Below are 24,751 nucleotides of genomic sequence, written 5' to 3' on the forward strand. Positions count from 1 at the left end.
GGGCTACCTTTTGTCATCTGGACCAACAATAAGAATCTAGAGTACATCAGATCCGCTAAATGCCCTAAATCTAGGCAGGCTCGGTGGGCACTATTTTTCAGTCATTTCGATTTTTCCCTGTTGTACCACCCGGGTTCCAAGAGCATCAAACCTGATGTCTCACATTTTCAATCAAACCAAATTGCCATTCAGGAATTGGTTGCACTTGGATTTTAGTTTAGCAATGATTCTTCCAATCGATCCCAGAGGGGTTACTGCAACTGTCATCTGTCCCTTTGAGGTGTTGCAGTGTGTGGTAGCGCAGAATCCCGCTCAAGAGACTCAGGCTGATCGCCACTGGTCAATGCCTCTGGTATACGACATTGGTCAAACAGTGTGGCATTCCGCTCCATCTCTAATAAACTTGCTTTTAAAATTCCACTGGACTAAGCTTACTTTCCTAAAATTCCCTCCAGCGTACAGGAGAATTCATCACGTGTTTGATGTTTTCGAATTACAGCCTATTTTTTTATTTTTTTCATTTTCCTATTAATTTGCCTATCCCAGTTCCCCCACTGCCATGTCCTGTAGATGCAGAACCAATGTATTTGGTCAATCGTATTCTGGACTCCAGACAGAGGGGACTTGCATTCCAGTTTGTTGGTAGACTGGAAAGGTTACCGTTTGAAAGAGAGAAGTTGGGTTCCTGCCAGGGACATTCTGGATCACTCCCTTATTGATGATTACAATCAATGGGTAAGGTTGGCTGGGAGGGGGGGTTGGTCTGTCTCTTGCTGTGTGAGAGGCTGTATCTCAGCTTGTGATTACAAGCTGATAAGTCCCAACTGTGGCTCATTACTGGGGCTTTATTAGATTATCAGATCCTCTGTGTTACTTTGTGTTCCTGTTCAGTGGTCTCCTGCTCTGTCTCCTGGGGATTCTGCCTGCCGCTGTCTTCACCCGGTTTTGGACTTCGGTTTTGGACTTTGGCTGCCCATTGGTTCCTGCAGCCTGTTGGAGAAAACATTAGGCTTTACAAATTTTCCTCCGACTTCTTGCACTTGAGTGTGGGAAAGTGAGCTATATGGCAATCTGACAAAATAGTACACTAACTTCAGTCCTGGAGCGCCACTGTCCTGCAGAATTTAGCTCTAAACCTAATCAAACACCATCACACCAAAGGATGTTCCAATAAAAAGTAAATATGTTTGTGGATTGGTGTGAGATCTCAAAAGAGGATAGATATTTTCACTATAGTGAAATAATAAAAATTATTATGTTGGTCTTTTTGGCTAGAAATTCCAATTTAAATGTCTTAATAATGCCATCCATTTCCATCCATTTTCTACCGTTTATCCAGGGCTGGGTCGCGGCGGCAACAGTCTAAGCAGGGAAGCAGATTTCCCTCTCCCCAGACACTTCCTTCAGCTCTTCCGGGGGAACACCGAGGTGCTCCCAGGCCAGCCAAGAGACATATTCCCTAATGAAGATCGACTGGTAAATTGAGAGCTTCACCTTGCGGCTCAGCTCCTTCTTGTCTCCTTACCATGACAGACTGCACCAATCCGTCTGTCGACCTCTCATTCCATCCTCCCCTCACTCGTGAACCCCAAGACCCCAAGATACTGAAAATCCTCCACCTGAGGCAGGAACTCCCCACCAACCTGAACAGGGCAAGCCACCCTTGTCCGACTGAGAACCATGACCTCAGACTTAGAGGTTCTGATTATCATCCCAGCCGCTTCACACTTAGCTGTAAACTGCCCCAGTGCACCATGTATGTCCTGGCCTGATGCAGCCATTAGGACAACATCATCCGCAAAAAGCAGAGACGTTATCCTGTGGTCACCAAACCAGACCCCCTCCAGCCCCCTGCTGCACCTGGAAATCCTGTTGATAAAAATAATGAAAAGGACCGGTGACAAAGGGCAGCCCTGTTGGAGTCCAACATGCACTGGAAACAAGTGTGACTTACTGCCGGCAGTGCGAACCAAGCTCCTGCTCTGATCATACAGGAACCGGACAGCCATTAGCAATGGGCCCCTTACCCTGTACTCCCAGAGCCATCACGAGCAACTCGGTCAAATGCCTTCTACAAATCCACAAAACACATGTGAACTTGTCTTAGTAATGGACTTACTCTTTTTTTCCTAACTACACAGCTTTTCACTTCATACAATTTAATCTACTGGTGACAACAACAACATAATCAATTGCTTTTTTAAAATCTGTTTTCCTTCTTCGTTTTTTTTTTTTTTACTTTTTATATTCTAGCTATTTTAATACACAGAATCCTTTATGAAACACCACAAGTGCTCTTGGCAGCTGTTTACTCAGTAATTAAAAAAATGGTGAAGGCAAATGTCAGCAAAATTTCAATTTGGGTGAACTATTCCTTCTGCAGCCTTAACTTTTTTTGCGCTCTGGGGGCATCTTGCAGTAGAAGACGGGACTACTTCTCTTTTTTTTTTCTATGATAAATCACGCAGGTACTGGGCTACTCCGAAGCTACTACGTAATATAATATATAGATTACGTAGTGATTCAGGATAAGCCTGACGCATTTATTCTATAAAATTAGTAAATATTAAAAAAAATTAAAATAAAAACCATGTACGTTTGGTAATAACAATAACCTTAAAATATGCATTTACTTAATTTGTGCTACATTTTTTCTATCAATTTTATTTCATCTCATTAAGACCACGTGTGCTTATGTGATCGGTTCACTCATTATTTGATTTAGACAGCCCCGAAAGAGTCATGGCTTTAGGAATTCGCCCTATCGATTCAGATCAATATCTCCAGATTGTAAAAAAAATGATTCAAAAGAGTTTGATTCATTAAAAAAGAATCGTTCATTAAAAAAAACGCGAATCGGACATCACGCAGATTTTCCCGCCCACAAGCAGAAAATTGCGTCATTTCTGCTAGTTTTTTTTTCTTGCTAGCGATTTCTTCACGTGTCTCCCGCCATCAACTTCTGCTAAGTGTAAGCGTCATTATCTTCATAAGCTATACTAATACGGTTTAATTTATCGGTCTTTAGTAATGCAAATGAAAGGCGCGAATAAAGAGAAAGTTTACTCGTTCGTGAAGTCGTCATATTTTGGCGTTAATTGCAAAGAGGCCATTTACTGCATGCGGCTCAATTAACGTTAGCCGTTTTTGGTGCTAATACTTTAATTATTTGCATTTAAATGGGTCTGTATTACCACAATAACAGAAACGACGCTATATGCGGCCTTTGTTTGCTTACGGCATTTTAACTTGCACGAGGTTGTCCTTGAAAGAGGTTTAATCTCGTGCAGAAACTGTAATGACCGCTTTTAAATTTAACAAGTGAATTAATGTAGGACATGATTTTCACTGTCAACATTTCCTTGAAGATATATACGTTAATTGACGGTTGTAATCATCTCTCCGTTGCAGCTGCTCAACATGGATGACTGGGAGGAAGATCAGGTAAAGGCCGTGCACACCCATTCTCTCATGGTTTCAAACTCACTGTCCAAATGGAGATTTACTTCAATAGTATTGGGAAGATTAGTCGCGGGGGTTTTTGACATGTTGTTTGTGATAAGCCCACAAAGTTTCTACAGTTTGTATTTGATACGTTTCATAAACTCCTATAACTTGGAGCTTTTGCCAGTGTAGTAGGTACAGCAGTTACATTTTGTAACTGTTCTGCGATTATAAATCCAATCTAAATATCTAGAAATTGTTAGGTTACGTAAGACATCAAAAATGTGTACTGGATTTGCTCTAGAACCAAGATTGAAAACCTAAAAGTTTGAACTTAGAATATCATTGGGCACGAACAAATAATGCTATTAACTTAATTTTTCATAGGCCCATTTTCATTTTTTTTTTTTTTTTTTTTTTTTTTTTTTTTACAGGGCCCTGTTGTATCCTGCATTTCAGGCTTTGGTAAGTTTTATGTGTATATGGGTAATTGACAATAACCTTTAACATTGAAGATAACTCTCATGCTGTTTGTAGCACTAAGAATAAAGATACAAATTACATGAGAAAAACGTATGTGAACGCTTTTGCTGTCACGCTACAGGACATGGTGCAGTTTTTATCAATTACTCTATAGACACACACACATATTAGGGATGTCAACGATTAATTTGATCAGTTAATTGTTGATAAGAGATGCAATCAATTAAAGCTATAGATGGCCAATTATCCAGTTCCATCACAAAACATGCAGACAGCTATGAGCGACTGTGAATGTAAAAACTACACTTAAAAGGATCCAAACTTGAAACCTACGCACAGTTTTTTTTTTGTGTTGAAATGTAGTAATAAGTCATGTTTTATTGCAATTGTCTCTAGATAATTGTTGCCTGTTGGGCACTACGCTTTGACAGGGCTGCGGATGTGAGCAGGACAGATGTATTCATTCATAAAACTTCATTCGTTCCTGCAACATTAATTTGTGGCTGTGTTTCACTAACTTTTTCAGAGAAAACTGATTAATTTATGACCACAAATCTTTTATTCCCCCACGTTTACCACAGTAAGAGATGTGAAAGCAATGATTAAGTGAACCGTAAACCTGTGAATCTTGAGGTTGAGGATTTGAGAAAAGAAACCATATAAAATTTGTGACGATCCAGCAAAACAAAAGCATGGTTGTGATTTTGTAATACTTGCTTGCTAACCAGTTACTACTTATTAGCAAAGCTTTGTGCCTCACTTGTCATAATACTCACATTATAATGTTTCAGATGCCATAGCACTGCCTGTGGTTTTGGGAGTGGACAATATAAATTGCAAACATTGCAAAAAAAAAAAAAACGTGTGCTATGTAACCCTTTAAAAAGGTGGGTTCAGTGGTCTTTGCTGCGGGATCTGAAACAGTGTAAAGTAGGAAATAATGATCACGTGTGAATCTACGCACTTCATTTTCTCAAATGATCATAATCAAATGTAGGCCTATTTATTTTACTATCCTGCTCCTAGCCTTTTATTTACACTAAAAACCCCTTTTATCAGGGTATGGTAGCTGGCATTTGGAAAATTGTCGGTTTTCCGATTGCCGATTAAGCAGTTCATGTTTCGAAATGTATTTCTATATATTCTGTGTGCATTAAATTACATTAAATAGCAATGTCTAAAACACTGAGCTGCTTATGGAGCATCCTGTGAAGTACCTTTTGAGGCTGTCTAAATCTGGAATCAGGCATTTTTATCTGTCTTTATTCCTCTAAGCATCAGAATAGCTATTATCTGCTAAAATCAGACAATTTAAGCAAATAAGATTGGGAAGTACGATTTTTATTTAATAATTTTGAATAACTGTAAAATCTTAACATAAATTATGTGCATATTTACTTTTGAGTTAAAGATTTTACTAAATATTAATAAATAGTTAGGGGCCTAAAGGGACATGGTTTGCTGCTTGCTAGTTGTAGCCTGCTACATTAGTGCATAGCATTTCACTGTAAGAATAGATGACTGATAATGATCAATCCTGAGCAGCATCGACAATCTAATCTTGTAAAATCTGTGGTGAGTGCTAATAGATACATGTGATTTGTGAATCTTGGAAGTAAACAAGCACATATAAGCAAAATTAATGCCCTGCATATTAATGAAGGCTCCCTGATGTTTGCAGTTTGTGTACAGTATATATTTTTTCTCCTATCTCATATTTCCTTGTTTTTTTTAAAATGAAACGTAGCCTTTTGAGCAATTGCTAATTGATGGACTTGTGTATATAGTGCTATCATCCGGTTGTTTGTTATATTAATGATTCAGCACGTTACAATCATTACATGGCTTGCATTAAGGAAGCCTATCATTTTTTTAATTTATTTTTTAATCATCATTCAGATTGAAAGCATGAATCGTGTGTCTGTTTATGGGTGTGTGTGCATGTTTTTTTTGCTTGGAATCCCCATACCTAGTGTGAACAATTAGTAGTAAATGATGTATTTGAACGTGCATTAGAAATGTCTTTTGTCTAGATGTGAGATGCAAGAAAAGTCTTAACCTTAGCACATTTTCACTAGTTCTACTCATGTGCCCTATAATAGTGTCAGTGTTGCCAGACCTTCATAGAGAAAAACAAAAAACACACTGAAGTGCTTTTTTTATTTTTTTTAACAAAATCTGTAACAGACAACTTAATTTCCATAATGTGCCCATTTTTGACCTGTGACCAAACAACATGCCTAAAAACTATTGTAAATAAGGACATAGCAACAGCATGTGTTCAGTGTATCAGTGGTTGTTGAAATCGACTTTAGCCCACAAATGGCAGATACCAAATGGCAAGATTTTTCACTTCTGCAAGACCCCTAAATCTTGCTGTGGTTGCTGCATATTTAAAGGACTTGATTGCTTAAGTTTAAGTTCTAGAGGTGCAGATGGAGGATTCAAGAGCTTCTATACAGGTGCACTCTCTTTCTAAAATGCAGTCATTTGAAACGCCTTCATTGACTGACTGTTTCCGCTGTTGGGTGTGACCTGTTTCTCTGTCTAGCACAGGGGTGTCCAAACTCGGTCCTGGAGGGCCGGTGTCCTGCAGAGTTTAGATGCAACCCTAATTAAACACACCTGATCCAGCTAATCAAGTACTATGCAGACATGCATAGTATATGTTTTAGCAGGGTTGAATCTAAACTCTGCAGGACACCAGCCCTCAAGGACCGAGTTTGGACACCCCTGGTCTAGCATCATCACCTAAGGTCGAAGGCTATTGACAACAGTGCATATAGTAGACCTACATACAGTGTGTTGGAGCAGGGTTAGAAATGATTAAGTAATCCTGAATGCCTTGGGCTAGTTGGTTCACGTGTTTGTTTGAGGTTGAAGTTGAAATCTGCAGTACATTAGCTTTCTAACAGCAAGTTTGGAGACCCCTTTTATATAGTGCTGCAACAGATCACAAAACTCATGGATCGGTTCAGTAAAGGAAAAAGTTTGCTTTTTATTACTAAAACTTTACTTTAAATGCTACTATACCTCAGCAGAATCTAGTAGTTAAGCCAGTAGTCAGTACTACAATAAGAACAATTGCTCAAATTACAATCATAAAATTTTAAGCTGAAGAAAGTAACATTAGTATTCAGGTGCATAGAAAGTGGAAAACTTACTAATGCTTACTGCCCAAGTTAAATACGGTATATAAATTATATTTAACTAATTGGTTTTAAAGCTGTGGTTTTGTTTGATTAGCAGACCAGACAGAAGTAGGTCTTTTTAGGCTGCTCTCTAAGACTAAATGCACAGACCAAATACTGACAGTTTTTGTTTTTAATTTTGTGAGCGTGGAAAAAGCGTGCAAGTCCCAATTTGATTTCTCCTTAATCTGAATGGTCTGAAATTGCTTGTGGAATGTCAAGACAAAACGCATGCAAATTAAAACTTTCAGTGAATGAAAGGTTAATCCACAAATCGCATGTATGCCATGGAGACTAGTGCATACGAATAATCTACTATCTGTTGCACCCCTACTTCTATAGCATTTGTTTATTTTTACAGCTATGGATTAGAAATATTACTGTGCTGCTGTTTAGACAACATGCATTATTTTCCTCGTAATTTGCAGATTCTTTCTAAATTCCCATGGCGATTTAACTGTCCTGCAAAGCTCAACTCCAACTCTAATCAAACGCACCTGAAGCAACTAAGGTTTTCAGGATGCTTGAAAATTAAAGGCTGTGTTTGATTGGAGTTGGAGCTAAACTTTGCAGGACAGTTGATCGCCAGGAGCAGGATTGGTTACCTCTTTAAATCTAGTAACAAAATGCATTTTGCACTTCTGTAAATTACTGAAGGATGTGTACAGAATATGGTTAATCATTCAGAAGAGAAATGGCAACTGATTAGTTGCGTTGTGTACATTTTGTGAACAGCAATGTACAAAATGCTTTATTTGTAGAAAATGCAGCAAACGGGAAGGCAAAATGAAGGTTTTGTTTCCATTTTGGTCTAGGGCTGTTTCCGTGAATTTGTTCTACAAGAAATTGCTGACAAATGGCTAAAATCACAGGCAAATTGGTGCTTGTTCACGCAAGTGAAAATCACGCAGTGTGATTTTTCTCTATGCAATCGTAGAGAATTGCTGATGAGTCGATGAAACCTGTGGGATATTTGGCATACTAAATATCTGGACCTGTCAGCGATTAAAAAATCATACATGCTGTATGAAAGGTGTATGACATCAGTGATTACCTACAGCCAATGAAACGGCAACATCCAGGGCAGCGAGAAGTTGGGGGAGGAGTTGCAGAACACACAATCCTTGCCTCTCAGAACTACCTAAACATTTCCTCCTCCATAATCTTTTTTTTTTTTTTTTTTTTTTTGAGCAATTTTTATTAAATTTTTTAATATGGTAAGGTTCTTGTGGCGTACCATTTTTATTAATCCCAGTCTCACATCAGAACACTGGTCTTGCTCACATAACCTTGTGATGTTTCCATGCCACTTCTCGTGTGTTTGGTTGTGATGTAGTTTGTGGACCAGGTCAAAGTTGTCGGCGATTCTTCCTACTGTAAAGTCATGCAGTGTTAACCCTTTCGCTCATCCATCGTGCAGTGTGCAGTGACTGAATGCTACTCCAGATAATCATGCAGTGTAAAAAAGATTTGGGACCCGGCTACTTTAAAAATCACGCAGTCTGAACTCTGCATAAAAGACAAGAATTTTTTTTTTTTTTTTTTTTTTTTTTTTTACTGTTATGATATGAGCATTATGGAGTACTCGCATAATGAAATAACTGTTAATTTCATACCGGAAACCAGAAAACACACATGCATTGCAGAAGTAATTGCACTGATGATGCTCCAGGAAATCCCTAATACCAACAAAGGTATCCAGTTATTGCTTTACCTGAAGGGGTTAGTTCACCGCAAAATTAGAATTTGTCGTTATTCATCCATGTTTCTGATTTTCATTTTGGGGTGAATGGTGATGTGTAGTTATAATGCAGTACTAATTGACCCCACAACGGTTACCTGTGCTGTCACACATCGGTTAACCAGTAGTAAAATCTCCTCACCGTTACAACCCTAGCTCAGACAAATTTTTGTTGCACTGAACAGTTTTTACCAAAAAAGTTCCAGACAGTAGAAGTTTGTGGTAAGATGTTTAGTGATATATTCCTCCTGTTTCATGTTTGCTTTCTGCAATGTTCTTCCACACTGTCGCACACAACTAGGCTTTATTGTTATCAAAGGAGGAATTTTTATCATGGGGGGAAATCTTTATTGCAAACAATGGTTTGAAACCGTGCCACCTGAAAGCTAATGTAAGGATAGAGTTCTAAATCAGATCTAAAGTGTAATGTTCTTGTGTTTGCAGATGTTGATGGCAGCTCATGGAAGATGACTGCTGGTGATGGATTCAGGGGCAGAGGTAGTGCTGGGCGGTATAGTGGAGTACTGTATACCAGTGTATATTTTTCTTATGATGTGAATTTTTTATTTATTTTTTTAAATCCTGCAATACCGGTGTTATTTCATTTATAACATGAAACTTTTTAAAAGGGGGTGTCTTTTCTCTGTTGCACTGTGGTTAGTAAAAGGTGTATGTGTTACTAATAATGAAAGTTCTAAAATTTAAAGCTGTAGAATGTAATATACACAACTCGGCCACAAGTATCCACTACTCCCTGCCATCAGCTTTCTTGTTTCACACCCTGCCGTTTCAGCACTGATTTAGCAACTTTCAGACCCTTTAGCAGCTTTTCTTGGAATATACATACTGACAAACCTAGCAACTTATGAGTGGCTCCTGTTAACTTTTATTAATGTGACATGTTTAGTCACTATGTAGTGTGAAATTTTTCACTATTAAAATATAAATTTAAAATATAAAATTAATATTAAAATATAAAATGACATTCTAAGTCAATCTACTGCAGTGTTTTTTTTTTTCTCTCTTCTCTGGTCAGTAGAAAATGTAGTTAACACCCAGTCATGCATGAAGAAAAAAAAAATCCTGTTGTATACCTTGAAACTAATATTTTGAGTTTTGGTCATACCACAGAGGTGAGTGTCAATTGTACATTGGGCAGGTTTTATTCATTTAAAAAAATTGTCAGGCCAAATCTAAGTCAGTTTTGAGTTTGTTTTGGCAGTTTGAAACTGTTCAGTTTTTGACTCCTAAACTCCTATGCTACCATTGGTCCGAGGTGGTTACACAATCACTTGGTCTGTTTAGAACCTCCACCACCTTTAATGCAGAATTATAGGTCAGCACTAGGATGACATTAAATCAATTTAATATTGAAGTTATTTCAACTCACTGTGCCACCCAGGGTATGAACTAATGAACAGGTCCGTGTCAAGGGTGGAACAGTGGAAAACACTAGAAGAAAAGCTCAAATACAAGTTCTTTATTACAATCTATCATAGAAAGGATAAAAAGAATGAATCCACATTACATCTGCGCTCAAAGCAGTCCAGATTGAAAGCGATACCAGTAGTATCACGCAGTGCAAATGCTGTTTGTTTACCCTACCACAGTCCTCAAGAACGTCTTAGGATGGCGATACTGAAAAGAGCAAACAACTGCGAGCACCCAATAGTCCAAGTATCCACAGTTCACTTAATAATAAAAATTTGGATTAAACTAGAAGGCTAAAACGATTGACTAAACGTCAGTTAAAAGTCAATAAATCACAAATCATCCCCTTCCTTTAATAGGACTGATGAACAAGAATAGGCACACCGCTAAATTGATGAAAGACCCAGTCCGACGTAATCACGTGCAGAAAAAAAGTCAGTGTTCACTCCCGTCTCCATACACCATCAACTCCCGCAGCCGGCGTCCACCAGTCTCACGTGTCGCTTGTTCAACCGCCACCTTACAACTGTAGGCCGCTGGTTTTCTTTTAACTGCACTCATATCCAAGTACTGCATGTTTGCTCTTAGCAGTCTCAACCATATGCAAAGTACTTGCTGTGTCACAAACGCTGACACAGGCGCTCAAACCTCTTCTCTTGCTCATCTCCTGGTTGTCTGGTATCAAATCCAATTACATGGTGCTGCCCCCTTGTGTCTCAACCAATCACGTCTTTATAGAAGAACATTTACGATTCCAGTCCAACGTCCAAACTTAATTAGTCCTTTACTTTATTAGGCAATACGACTTGGAATACTGCTTACAATCAGAGAAAAAACTAAACAAAAACACAGCAATCCACACCAAAGAAAACAATTCAAGTGAACTCATGCATAAATCATGCATCCCTGTTCATGGAGCACCTACACTACAAATTTCAAATGTCTCCTTTGCTGAGATGCCCATTTCAGTTCTTGTAGTCTTTGCCAATGAGCCTAAATATTGAATCAGATGTTTGATTATTTAAAGAGACATACAAAATGTGCAGTTGTTTGGAGGGGTGGGTGAGAGAGTTGCTTTAGTCAATCAGAAACCAGGAGTCAAGAATGCTGTAGTTTAAAAATTACATTTGTAGTGTTGAATCAACATGTGGACCACATTCCTTTCCTTTCTCCTGCTTTTATTGAATCAGTTGCTGCGTCTCATTTTAAGGCTGCCTACGTCTGTCATTCTCATTGAAGTAAAAAAGAAAGAAGTTTGAAGTTTTTCCTCGTGAGGTGTAAAATACTATTTTATTACATTTTATGGTTTTCTTAAAGCTGCAGTCCATAACTTATTATTTTTCCCAATTATTCAAATGAGAATGTATAACCAGACAGTTTTCAAACCTATCATCTTGCTTTAGCTCAATTCACAGCAGTAAGCTTGTAATGTTTTCTAATTTGAGTGGACTGGTAGGTAGGTTTTTGTGGGAAATTTGAGCATGGCACTGCTTCATTGTCATGTTTGTAAACAAAGATTAAGCACCTGAGGGTTTTAAAGTTTTAGCCTATTCTCATAGCAGCTGGAATAAATGTCAAAAAATAATTTTGGAATCCAGAAAGGATATGAAATGAATGAAATTTAAAATGTGACAATCAAAGATTAGACTACATAAATTGAAACTACACTCAATACTGATTTTGTTAACATTAATAATTTTAAGAATTAAGTATAATGATAATTAAGTATAATGGTGATATTCTGCAGTATTTGATGTGATTGTAAGATAATAAATTGTTAGATTAAACCACCATTACCATCAGTAACTCGATTTAGGGTGATGGTTTTTCCTCAGCCAGAACAAATCATGTTGTTCAGATGACAACATCCAGTAAATTTTTATTTGGGTCATATTAGAGTCGTTTAGAATCTGTGAATTACTATGTACAGGATTCACACCGATGTGGTGACTGACAGCTATTCATTCCCACGCATACCATATAATTCGCTAGAAACTGCAATACCAGATTTTCAAACGGAGGCAAACTTTGCAGCCTTTAAGCTTAATGATGTGACGAGATGTGAGACATGTCAACATTGTTGACAACTACACCAAATAATTTTTAGCAGCATTATGACACCTTTTAATCTTTGTAAATCTGTGTTCTATAAATTATGTACAGTGTTAGACCAGCATTGCTTATATGGTATGTTTATAGGAGGCAGGGGAGGATCACGAGGAGGAAGGGGAGGCTTCAGAAATACCTTCATATCGGGTAATATTACATTCTAATATTTTAAGGTTTTAAGGCTATCAATTTTTGTTATACTCAAAAGAACATAAGATGCCTCCCAAATAATGCTGATGCTTTGATACATTTTACAATTTTTTTTTTCTTTAATTCATTTTACAGTAAAAAACATGAGTGTGATTTTAAATTTCTTTGAATGGCATTTTTGTGCCCTTGAATGGCACTGTGGTAGGAGTTGCCACAAAAAGGGTTGTTTTGGATTTGCTTTCTATAAAGCTGTTGATTGTGTCCCAGGGTGTCGAGCAGAAAAATGAACATATTACTCAAATTCCTGACAATATTTGTGACATTAATTGAGCAAATAATTACGGTTATCAGTTTAATTGATTGTGCAGTCTTGCGTGTATGCATTTAATAAGAATTTCTAAATTCTTTTTCAGAAACTGATATAAATGGCAACGATAAGGGTAATGTTTATTTTATTTAAAAAGACATGTATGTGTAACACTTTTGCTCCATTGTCTAATGGACTCCATCTATTTTTGCAGGCTGGAAAGATGGTGAAGGCCAAGGGAGAGGTCGGGGTGGTTTTCGCGGTGGTTTTCGTGGTGCTTTCCGTAATGGTTGGTTTTTGAAATAAATTATTTATGTGAGAGAATATGCACATTTCTTGTCATCTTTCTGCTATGTACATTGGTGAAATGTGTAGTTTACTGCTCATTATAACCGTTTAAAAACAACGCTGTCATACTCAAGTTGTGTAATGACTTGTTTCATTGTAATATTCATTGCCTGTTTTAAGGTGGTAATGAAGAGACTGAGAGAAGAGGCTTTGAAAGAGGTGATGAATTTTTCATCTGTGTAAAATGTTTGTATTTTTTTACATTTTTATGTAAATTGTTCGTTTATCTTCCAGAAAATGAAAATGGCAGAGATGAGGGTAATGTAAGCTTTTGAATAATAGACATTTAATTAAATGACACATGATGTTTCATGGAGCCCATCTATTTGTTGCAGGTTGGAAAGGAGGTGAAGGCCGAGGAAGAGGTCGTGGAGGCTTTCGTGGAGGTTTCCGTGAAGGTAAGTTGTAGTTGTGATGTGAAGGTGACCAGAAGACGGGGCATCTAGCTGAGCTGTATAAAGTTAGTCACCTGAATAGCACAGTTCAGGTTATATAATACAGTACATGTTTGACCAGCTGCTTTTGATAATCACAAACAAAATCACGTAACTTAATTTTAATGTTCATGCCCTGCTTTTAAGGTGGTGATGAAGAGAAAGGAAGAAAAAGCTTTGGAAGAGGAGGTGATATTTTAATACTTGAAGTAGTTTGAGTAATCTATCTGATGGGTTCAATTGAACATTCTTCAATAATACTGTGTAGGTTTCAGAGGCCGAAATGAGGAAGTGTTTTCCAAGGGTAATTTGCTGCATTTATTGTAACAAGTAATAGACTTATGCTTTCTGTTTAATGTGTTTAGTTTGTTTTAGTTCTTATTTTTTCCCCCCTGATTGTCCAGTCCAGCCAGATCAAGAAACAGCTGAAAATACAGGTGGTTCATTCAGTATTTTCTTTCAATGGAAGTCATTGCTTTTAAGTTTTTACAGTGTATATACAAAATCTAGCTTTTGTTTCTTTCTTATAGGACCCAAGGTTGTGTATGTGCCGCCGCCCCCTCCAGAAGAGGAGAGTTCCATATTTTCCCATTATGCCACAGGCATTAATTTTGACAAATATGATGACATTCTTGTGGATGTGAGTGGCAGCAATCCTCCAAAGGCTATTATGGTAAGTTATTAGTGTGCATATTAAAAAAAATATTAATCACTGTATTTCATATTTCAGTTTGTTCAATTACGCCATGCAAAATAACAAAATACATGCATACATTTAAACTGTGGTGAAACGTTCACTGGCAGGATACATAGGGCTGTGATGGTGACAATTTGTGTATGACCAATAATTTGTGTGTGTATATATGCGTTTAAAATATCATAATCTGGAACACATCTAAATGATGCCTGTGTGTTTGTTAATGAACTTAGTAGCTTAGTACAAGACACTGTCCCTCATGCTTACTTTCACCTACAGGCTTTTGCTGAAGCAAGACTTTGTGAATCGCTGACAACGAATGTAATGAAATCTGGATATGTGAAGCCTACTCCTGTTCAGAAACATGGAATTCCCATTATTTCTGCTGGACGAGATCTAATGGCTTGTGCCCAGACTGGATCAGGAAAAACGGCAAGAACCCTCTATCACATGCTGTTCTTATTGAATACCATTTTTTATTAAATACCAATTTGTTTTGTAGTTTATCGGCGATGGTAACTACTTATATAATTGACCATTTGCTTGCTCTGTGCCATCACTCAGGCGGCCTTCCTGTTGCCCATCCTACAGCAGCTGATGGCTGATGGGGTGGCAGCCAGTAAGTTCAGTGAGGTGCAAGAGCCTGAGGCCATAATTGTGGCCCCCACCAGAGAGCTCATCAATCAGATCTATCTGGAGGCCAGGAAGTTTGCATATGGGTATGCATTTTTAGCACTTTTGTACATTTCTGTATTTTAATTTGTAATTTTCTTGGCTGAAACCAAAAGTTCTTATTTAAACCAAAAAGCAGACAGGAACAAAATTTGAACAAGATGTTTTGGGTTTTTTTTCCTCATGCGTTGCACATAAGAAGGGATGGGCAACTTTGATAGTGACATGAGCCAGTATTACTAATCCGCCAGATTTGTAATCTGTGTCTTCACCTTTTACACCACTGTACACTCATTTCCTTCAATAAAAAGGAAACTAAAATTTAACTAATGTAATTTTGTTTTCAAACTTGTTAATTCAGAAGGAAATCTTTGACAGTTGAAAGAAATATTATCCCAACAAGCCAATATAAACATCTCAAATGTGTAGTCTGTAAATTTGCAACAAATTAATGTAACAGAGGTCCTTTAGTAGTTACCAACAAAACAACTTAAGAGGACTTTTTAAAAAAATAAGTTAATTAAAAAAAATACTATTATTTTTTTTAAATAACCTATCTAGTCTCTTCATTGCATAGATTTTTAGAATGCATTGTCTTTTTGTGGATGCACTGGTTCACATTTAAAAACATGTAGCAAAACCAGCAGAAGGGCTTATTGAAAAAGCAAATCTTCTCTGCCATCAGGTTTCACTTTCAGAATTGTAGAAATATAGTAGTTTTGCCAGGTTTATTCAGTGAGATCATAACGTTAGCCTTTTTAACTTTAATCGTCATTGAATCCATATAGCAATTGTCTTTCCTTCCCTAACTTAAGACCCTTCTAATTTAAACTTTGTACCATCGAAGAGTTTCTATGGCCTTAAATGTAAACAATTTAACTGAAGACATTACGGACTCACACAAACCACATAGTTCACTGCAAACATTTGTCACACATTTGGTAAAAAAAACCCCCACTTGTTTACTAATGCATTTTACCTGTGAAAGTTGAGGAAACTCTAGCATCTATTTATCATCTTGACTGGAAAATACAGTTTTAATGGTTAGGTTTTCACTTATTGGCTAGCGATGTTTTTTTTTTTTTTTTTTTTTTTTAATTTAGGGCTGTGACGACCACTGCGGTTGTCTATTAAGTTGAGGTGTATGTCCCATTGTTTCTCTGCCCCTTGGTAACTGATTAACTCTTCTTCCTTGTTATATTCAACCATTAACTGGTTGTCCTGTCTATTTAAACCAGTTTGTAATCTGCTCTTTGCTGAGTATTGAATCTTGTTCCTAGCCTTGTGTAGCGTAGTCTTTGTTTTTTTTTTTGTGTGTCTGGCTCACTTGTGACCCATGCTAGCCTCAGGACTATTCTCTCTCTCTCTCTCTCTCTCTCTCTCTCTGTCTCTCTCTCTCTCTCTCTCTCTCTCTCTCTCTCTCTCTCTCTCTCTCTCTCTCTCTCTCTCTCTCTCTCTCTCTCTCTCTCTCTCTCTCTCTCTCTCTCTCTCTCTCTCTCTCTCTCTCTCTCTCTCTCTCTCTCTCTCTCTCTCTCTCTCTCTCTCTCTCTCTCTCTCTCTCTCTCTCTCTCTCTCTCTCTCTCTCTCTCTCTCTCTCTCTCTCTCTCTCTCTCTCTCTCTCTCTCTCTCTCTCTCTCTCTCTCTCTCTCTCTCTCTCTCTCTCTCTCTCTCTCTCTCTCTCTCTCTCTCTCTCTCTCTCTCTCTCTCTCTCTCTGTGTGTGTTTGACCATGCCTTCCAATCTCTCTCTCTGCAAATGGATCCGCATGTCTCGGATCCCTCATTTATAACTCCATATATGGTGTTTCCATTATGACCAAATGGAATTCGGATCATTTTGCATATATGGCGTTTCCATTATGACCTAATTCATACTTGCAACAACCTTATTTTGCACTAGACAGAAAATAAAGAGTGAGGAGTTATTAGTGTGATCATGAACATGCTTATGATAAACACTCGTCTGCAGTCTTTTCTCCCTCAGGTCACCGGTATAGTAAATTTGATTTGTCTTTTGTTGTGAAATAACATTTTACTTGTTACAGACGCTCTCATCAGGAAAGTGTGATCAGTGTTATCGGCTATCTTTAACGTGACTTGCTTTTTCAAATGTTTTAAAATTGATCTGAGTCTAATGTAATCCAGTGGGCTATACTAAAAGATACCACCAGTTGCCTATCCCTGTGCAAAATGATCTGTTTTTTTTCTAAAGGCTTCTGACAGAGACATTAACCCCTTTAAAATGTCTAGAAAAATAAACAGACTAAATCTACAATTGCCTTTTTAAAATTTTTGCAACAGTATATTATTAATCATCAGAAGTTCTGAAGGTATCGTGAAGAAACAAAAGCAAAAATTGCAGATCATGGAAATAGACGTTATATTCCAGGCCTTGCCAGGGATGGGTTGGAGTCTATTCGGATAGGCACTGAAAGAAAACCTGTTGTAATAAAATAATGCAAACCACTAACGGGACATGGTTAGCTTGCTTCTGTTACATTTACAGTACATAAGATTTTACTTGCCCCATAAACCGAGTAAGGAGAGATGACTGAGAGGATAATGGTCAATGATTTACAGATTCTGAGCACCACTGACAAGCATCTGATCTTGTAAAATGTCTTAAGTACTGATGCTCTATAGTATAAACAGTGCATGTGATGGAAAATCCCAAAGTGAAACTGAAATGCGATTGTGTATATTAATAGCGACTACCTGATGCCTGCATTTTATATACAATAATTATGTACTGTAAGATATAAGGATAGAACTATGAATTTTTAATATATATTTGCTTGCCTGTTTCCTGCTATGTGAGCTATTGAAATTAGCTGCACTGTAAAACCACCAATCAGAGCAGAGCATGACCCTTCCAAATGAGCCGGTAATAGACCTTTGCATTCTAAAGAAAATTCTAGGATTGTTATTTCGACATGTAACCATTTCTGGAGATTTTGTGCCCTTAAGTCACATGCCTTCTAAGGAGTTACCAGGGAACAATTTACGAGACCATATCAATGCATTCTTTGGCAAATATGTGGTTTTGATTCTTGTGTAGGACCTGTGTGCGTCCTGTGGTGGTTTATGGTGGTATAAATACTGGATACACCATTCGAGAGGTGTTAAAGGGATGCAATATTTTGTGCGGGACCCCAGGGCGATTGCTTGACATAATTGGTCGTGGAAAGGTAATGGTTTTTTTTTTTTTTTTTTCATAAGTATTTCATAAATGGTAGGATATATAATGTGTCTATGATGTTTTCACTTCTCTGTCAGGTTGGCTTAAGTAAGCTGCGGTATTTGGTCCTAGATGAAGCCGACAGAATGCTGGACATGGGCTTTGAGCCAGATATGCGCAAGCTGGTGGGATCTCCAGGAATGCCTTCAAAAGAGGATCGGCAAACACTCATGTTCAGTGCCACCTACCCTGAAGATATTCAAAGGTCTGTCACTTTACAGGCCAAATCACGTTGCACCGACAAGCAACAACAAACATATTTAGCAGGTTTTTGTCTGATTGTATCAGTTGCTGCTTGTTTTCACTGGGCTTGTTGAATCGGTGTTTGTTTGATCTTGGAAAAATGACGTGCTGTAATCAGTCGGCTGACGCCATTGGTTTGTATCTGTCTGTGCAATGTGAATTTCCTTTTTAAATTATTCTTCCTGGGTATTCTAAACCTATCTGTGTTCTTTGGAACACTGATATTTTCAACTAGATATAAAGTTGTAGGTTTGGTGCTGTGTTTTGTTGCACTCAGGCTACAAGAATTTAATGTAAACACTTAAAAACTGGTGTGACTAGGTTTAAAAGTCTAAAACTAGATTAATTACACAGGGCTTTAAACAGATCAAATAGTGAACCACACAGCTAGATGATGTTTGAAATGTTATTCAGTGAGTTATGCTTCAGTAGAAATGATCAATGCATCATGTATGATAGGATGGCTGCAGATTTTTTGAAAGTGGACTACATTTTCCTGGCTGTTGGTGTGGTTGGTGGAGCATGCAGTGATGTGGAGCAAACTATCATTCAGGTGGACCAGTACTCTAAGAGAGACCAGCTGCTCGAAGTGCTCAGAGCTACAGGTACATTCACATGCATACGCTTTTTGATTATTTAAAATGGAGTGCTTATTGACAAAGCAGGGCTGTTACCATGACATTATTTTCCCCTGTGGTGCTGATAAGGATTCAATTCAAATGTTCGTTATTGCTGTGGTAACACAAATGTTTTCTTATGAGGTGTAAATAAGTGTTATGGAGGATGATCAGAAGTTTCTTCAGATTTTATTACTAATTTGTGTTTACATTACTCAATAGCAAAATATTACTCTCAAATTCCACATACTCTCATGTGGAAACAACTGGAACTCTACCTGATAGTTCTTAAAACCGTTTAGCCAGAAAAGCGGCTAATAACAGCACTTCATATTGTCACAGATTTTATGGCACCATTGAATGTGTAAATAACCCCCACCCAACACTGCAACACCGGCGGTTGTTGATTTCCCAGCGTGGTAGTAAACAATGCTATCGCCACAGCCCTATATGCTATTTACTTATTGAAGCATAGACATGTTGCTTTTAAATGTCAAAAGGCATTTGATAACCTTGTAAAGTCATTTAAATTATTTACAGCCTTTTTAGAGGAATGGTTCACCCAAAAATGTCATTTATTCACCCTCAGGTAGTTCCAAATTTTGTATAAATTGTTCCCTTAAAATATGTTTTGTGCGTTTTGTGTTTGGCGGAAGTCTGTAACCAGGCTGTTTTAGGTCATCATTGACTATGGAAGTCAATGATTACGTTTACATGTAACTCTTGCGCACCTTCACCTGGTCTGTTCCTCGCTGGTGGAACGATCTGCCCGTTGCCACTAGGGCTGCAGAGTCACTAGCAATCTTCAAAAACCAACTCAAAACTCATCTTTTTCGTTTGCACTTGACCCAACATTGATAGCACTCTCTTCTTCTCCTGCTCCTTCCTATCCTTTTCTTGTTTAAAAAAAAAAAAAAAAAAAAAAAAAAAAAAAAAAGCCTTGTCTGCGTTAGGTAAGACAAGACCCCACTCAAGAGCACTTATGCACTACTGCCCTTTTGCTGATATTAATTTGCTTCTATATGCCTACCTCATTTGTACGTCGCTTTGGATAAAGGCGTCTGCTAAATGACTAAATGTAAATGTAAATGTAAGCTGGAGCATGCAGAACAACCACCCAATAAAGAATTACAATAATCTACCCTCAAGGTCATAAATGCATGAATGGCCGTAGTACTGAGCCTTGAGGTACTTCCATATTTCACTTGTAAACAATATACCTCCTTATTTACTACTACAAACTGATAGCGGTCAGATAAATGTTTTGAACCATGCCAAGGCACTTCCATTAATGCCAACAGTCATTTGTAACTCTAATGAGAGCAGTCTCAGTACTAATAGTCTGAATCCTGATTGAAAATCCTAGCAGATATCATTATTCCCGAAGAATGAACATAATTGTGAGGGTACTACCTGTTCTAGGCAATCCAAAATATTTCTAGCTTTGTTTTTCTCCACCTTTATTTTCCAGACTGCTTTCTTTAGGGTATAAGTGTTTTTACCACAGAGTCAGATTGTTTTTTTTCTTTCTTAAGCATAAAGGAGCAACACTATCTATAGTGGTAGAAAAAACAGAGTGCATATTATGTAAAGTTTTTCTGCTGTGTTAGACACCCAGCTCTAATGCTGGAACCGAACAATGTACATGATTCACTGAACTAGTCGCATACAAAGCAGTACATACAGCCCTCACATTCTTACTGTCCTCAATTAAAATTTGGATGCTTGTCTTGAATTCTAAAACGTTTCTGTTTCTAACTTACACCACCACAAAATCTTGGTGATGCTCTGCTTTTGTGGGGATATTTTGTGCGAAATATTGTCTGCTTCTATGGAAGGTTCACTCTATAATTTAGTAATCTTATTACAGCGACAATGGTTTTCTTTTTACATTAAAATATTATATATACTTATAATATTTATATATATATAATAAAATATATATATATATAATATATAAAAATTATTAAATATTACATATACTTGTATATCCATTTACAGGTTTAGGTGTTACATTTTGTGGTATTAAAAACAACAACAGCGAGTAAATTTTTGTTTAAATACAGTTTTGCAATTTTATACAAGTTAAGTTTTTACATCCCGTTTACAACTTTTCATATCTGATACATTTACAATTTGTTTGCAATTACAGGGAATGAACGCACAATGGTCTTTGTTGAAACCAAAAGAAGTGCTGATTTCATAGCAACCTTTCTCTGTCAGGAGAAAATCTGTACTACCAGCATCCATGGGTATTTTTCTTGTCCCTTTAGTTTCTCTTCAATAATACAATCATACTGATTTAATTTGTTGACATAAGGCATTTATAGATGCATATTACATATCCTCTCTAACCAATGCTTTTAATTGAATTGTATTTACTTTCCGAATAGTGATCGGGAGCAGCGAGAGCGAGAGAAGGCTCTCAGTGATTTTCGCACAGGCCAGTGTCCAGTGCTGGTGGCCACGTCTGTCGCTGCCAGAGGTCTGGACATTGAACAAGTCCAACATGTTGTGAATTTTGACCTGCCCAGCAGCATCGACGAGTATGTCCATCGCATCGGAAGAACTGGACGCTGTGGAAACATTGGTCGGGCCGTGTCCTTCTTTAACCCAGAGTCTGACACTCCATTAGCCCGCTCTCTGGTCAAAGTTCTGTCAGGGGTTTGTACTTTTTATGTTGCCTCCAAGATACTTGGCAATGTTTGCACCAGAAGTGAAATCTTTCTCCAGTTGGGCATGTTCATTGTTTCTAAACGGCAGGCTTTTATCCACAATTATTGGTTATTGTTAAAGCAGCACATCCAATAAAAAATATAAATGTTGACCATTGTCTTAGATAACTTAAACCTTTATCTTGCAGGCCCAACAGGAAGTTCCTAAATGGCTGGAGGAAGCTGCTTTCAGTGCTCATGGGACAACAGGCTTCAACCCACGTGGAAAAGTGTTTGCGTCTACAGACAGTCGGAAGGTACGGCTAATCACTTGTCATGCGACTTGCCTAACCCCAGTTTTAAACTTGTATAAATTTGAAGCGTCTCTTTTAATAATGGCTTTTGATTTTAGAGAGGGTCCTTTAAGACTGATGAACCACCTCAAGCTTCCACCCCAAGCCCAGCAGCTGCTGCAGATGACGAGGAATGGGAATAACTACTCTTACACATTGTTCCATTACTTTTTTTATTTAATTTAATTTTTTGTTTATTAATTTCTCCAGCATGTTCGTTAAAATGTTGGTTACGAAAGCATTAGAGTAAAGCTGTTGCATTGTCACGTTATGCATACTGTAGGTTTGATCTGAAGGACAGAGTATTAATCAAGACATAATACCTTTTTAGCGGTTTGGTTTAAATTAATCTGATTTATATCACTTGTTTTGATTGAAGAGCACAACTGGATTAGTGGATTTGTTTTATCACATTAACACTTTGCTAAGAGCGTATTGACTTTTTGAGAGATTTCACCTGAAGGTCTTTGCTACAATTGTACCATATCGGTCAGTTCTGTTAAATGTGACAGTTTGTAGGTTAATTTGACGTTTTTGTCTTAAAGCCAAAGTATACAAGAAGCTTGTTTTGCTAGTGTACCTTGACAGATGAAGGTAAATAAAGTGATTGTTTACCAGACAACTTAGTTTTAAAAAAAAAATAAAAAATTATTCTTGCTTAAAATTCACTTTAGAAGTTCTTGTGACTGCTGTACCACAAAGCGGCGCTTCACTTGTTAAAATGGCTAAAAAATAAAGATGGAAGTTGACATTAAATATCTCCATGAGTTTGTTGATTTCGAAGTTGTTTTTTCTAAAGGTCAAGTGGAAGTTCAAAAAATGTTTTGATCATGAACCGCAAAATACAATGTGAGCTGGATGTATTCAAGTACTTTTAATATCGGAAAGAATAAAATGTAGCATCGCATTGGTTGAGAATCATGCATTCACGTGCAGTTTGCTATCAGTTGTATTTCGATCAAATACATGCTTATTTCACAATATGCTGACATTGATCATATCAAGCCTATAAATACACTAGTGACAAGGGATGTAGGTGCTTTGAAACAGCATTGACTGCAGCAATGGTTGTCAGCGTTTAAAGTTTGACGCGTCCAATTCTGAAACTCAAAATTATTTCTGCATTAGTAAATAATCACAATTTCTGATTGGGAATCTCACATTTACAAAAATTCTGATAGCACACGAAGGCAGCTTTAAGCAGTGATTGAGTAATATTCCTTTAGTTAAAAGGAGGTTGCTGTTGTGTCTTTAATAACGATTTTGGTTTGGGGTTAGGTCACGGTTACAAAAGCAGAATCTGTTCGCTTCTGCTTTTTAATAGAACAAAAAAATAGGACCAGGTGTCTCACACCGTAGCTATCTGGTTAGAAGTATTTGCATACAGTTCAGCTTCTCAGGTTTGGTTGGCTGATGGCCTCTGTAATGAAGAGGCCAGAGTAATAGCTTACATTTCAAGAAAAAGCAGAAAGCAATAACTATCCATAAGTTTGAAGCTACTAGTTTGAGTTATTGCTTTGTGCTTTTTTTATAGCATGTTGTTTTGTAATACACACTGGCCACAATTAATCACTTTTATTCAATACTTTTTGCAACTTCCTTTTGCCAAGATGACAGTGCTGAGTCTTCATTTATAATGATTGAGTTTGGAGAGCTCTTATCAGGGCCGGAAACCATTCAAGAATCACTCCAATTATTTTCATACTGATTTAATTTGTTGACATAAGGCATTTATAGATGCATATTATTACATATCCTCATACATATAGGACTGGGTTGGGAACTTGAACTCTCCTCACCATTCATTAGGACAGTATATAACCTCTTAAAAGCAGATTTGTTGTCTCTCTAGCTGATTGAAACAACTTTTTTCAATTTTTTACCCTAATAAAATTAAACCTTTCAATGCTTTAGCTTTTTTAAAATTTAATCTTTTTTACAGACACTTTATTGTGTGAATTGTAATTGAAAATATGGTTGGCAACTAATACATTTTACTGCCAAATAAGGCAATGCATTTTAAGATATTGCATAGAGGCTATCCCTTCAACACATTTATTAACAATTTTAGAAATTTTCACGAAATGCTCATTTTGTAAATTAGAAAATGAAATCCTTACACACTTATTTTGTAACTAAGTATTCTGACTTTAGGAAGCAGGTATCTATGTTGTTTTTTGATATATTTTATAAAATAATGAATCTATAATAGTTTTTTTTATTGTAATTCTGGATCAGCTATGTATTCTTGGGAAATTTCACATCGTAAAAAAAGTACTCCCTCTTAAGTTTTTCTGTAAAGATCTTAGTATATTTTATGACTCATCGGTTTCAATCACTAGAAACAAAATGTATAAGAACATCTTTCGTATTAAAAAATGCTATTGGTAAAATGTAGAATGTATATTTACTATACAGTACGTACCCCCAGTTTTTTTTTTTTGTTTTTGGTTTTGTTTGTGTTTCATTTCATATTAAGTATTGTTGTACTTTGTTTTGGAAATAGAAAACATTATAATAATACAAAATAATTGAAAAGATTTTAACATCCGCATTTGTCCGTAAGGGTCTGTTCCCAGAACAGCTTGCATTCCTTCGCCTCTCTTGAATTATGGGTAATGTAGTTGTTTAAAGGCTTTCT

At 37.1% G+C, this 24,751-nt stretch overlaps 1 protein-coding gene across 3 annotated transcripts; it reads left to right on the forward strand.

Moving 5' to 3' along the window:
- The first annotated feature begins 2,739 nt into the window (after positions 1-2,739).
- Positions 2,740-22,866, forward strand: ddx4 (DEAD (Asp-Glu-Ala-Asp) box polypeptide 4). Of its 3 annotated transcripts, XM_043250409.1 has the most exons (23): positions 2,740-2,971; positions 3,412-3,444; positions 3,879-3,909; positions 9,304-9,357; positions 12,490-12,546; positions 12,963-12,989; positions 13,071-13,145; positions 13,325-13,363; positions 13,439-13,462; positions 13,540-13,602; positions 13,786-13,827; positions 13,907-13,942; positions 14,043-14,075; positions 14,169-14,311; positions 14,615-14,767; positions 14,900-15,054; positions 18,064-18,193; positions 18,282-18,448; positions 18,946-19,091; positions 21,256-21,355; positions 21,497-21,767; positions 21,967-22,074; positions 22,170-22,866. In XM_043250409.1, exons 2-23 carry the CDS (start codon positions 3,421-3,423, stop codon positions 22,251-22,253), a joined length of 1,962 nt encoding a protein of 653 aa, XP_043106344.1. In that variant the 5' UTR covers positions 2,740-2,971; positions 3,412-3,420; the 3' UTR covers positions 22,254-22,866. The 3 variants fall into 3 exon arrangements, with proteins under 3 accessions (XP_043106344.1, XP_043106345.1, XP_043106346.1); XM_043250410.1 differs by lacking the exon at positions 13,907-13,942; XM_043250411.1 differs by lacking the exon at positions 9,304-9,357.
- Positions 22,867-24,751: the final 1,885 nt, after the last annotated feature.

This window comes from Puntigrus tetrazona, chromosome 10 (genome assembly GCF_018831695.1).
Source record: "Puntigrus tetrazona isolate hp1 chromosome 10, ASM1883169v1, whole genome shotgun sequence".
In the NCBI taxonomy this organism is placed as follows: domain Eukaryota; kingdom Metazoa; phylum Chordata; class Actinopteri; order Cypriniformes; family Cyprinidae; genus Puntigrus; species Puntigrus tetrazona.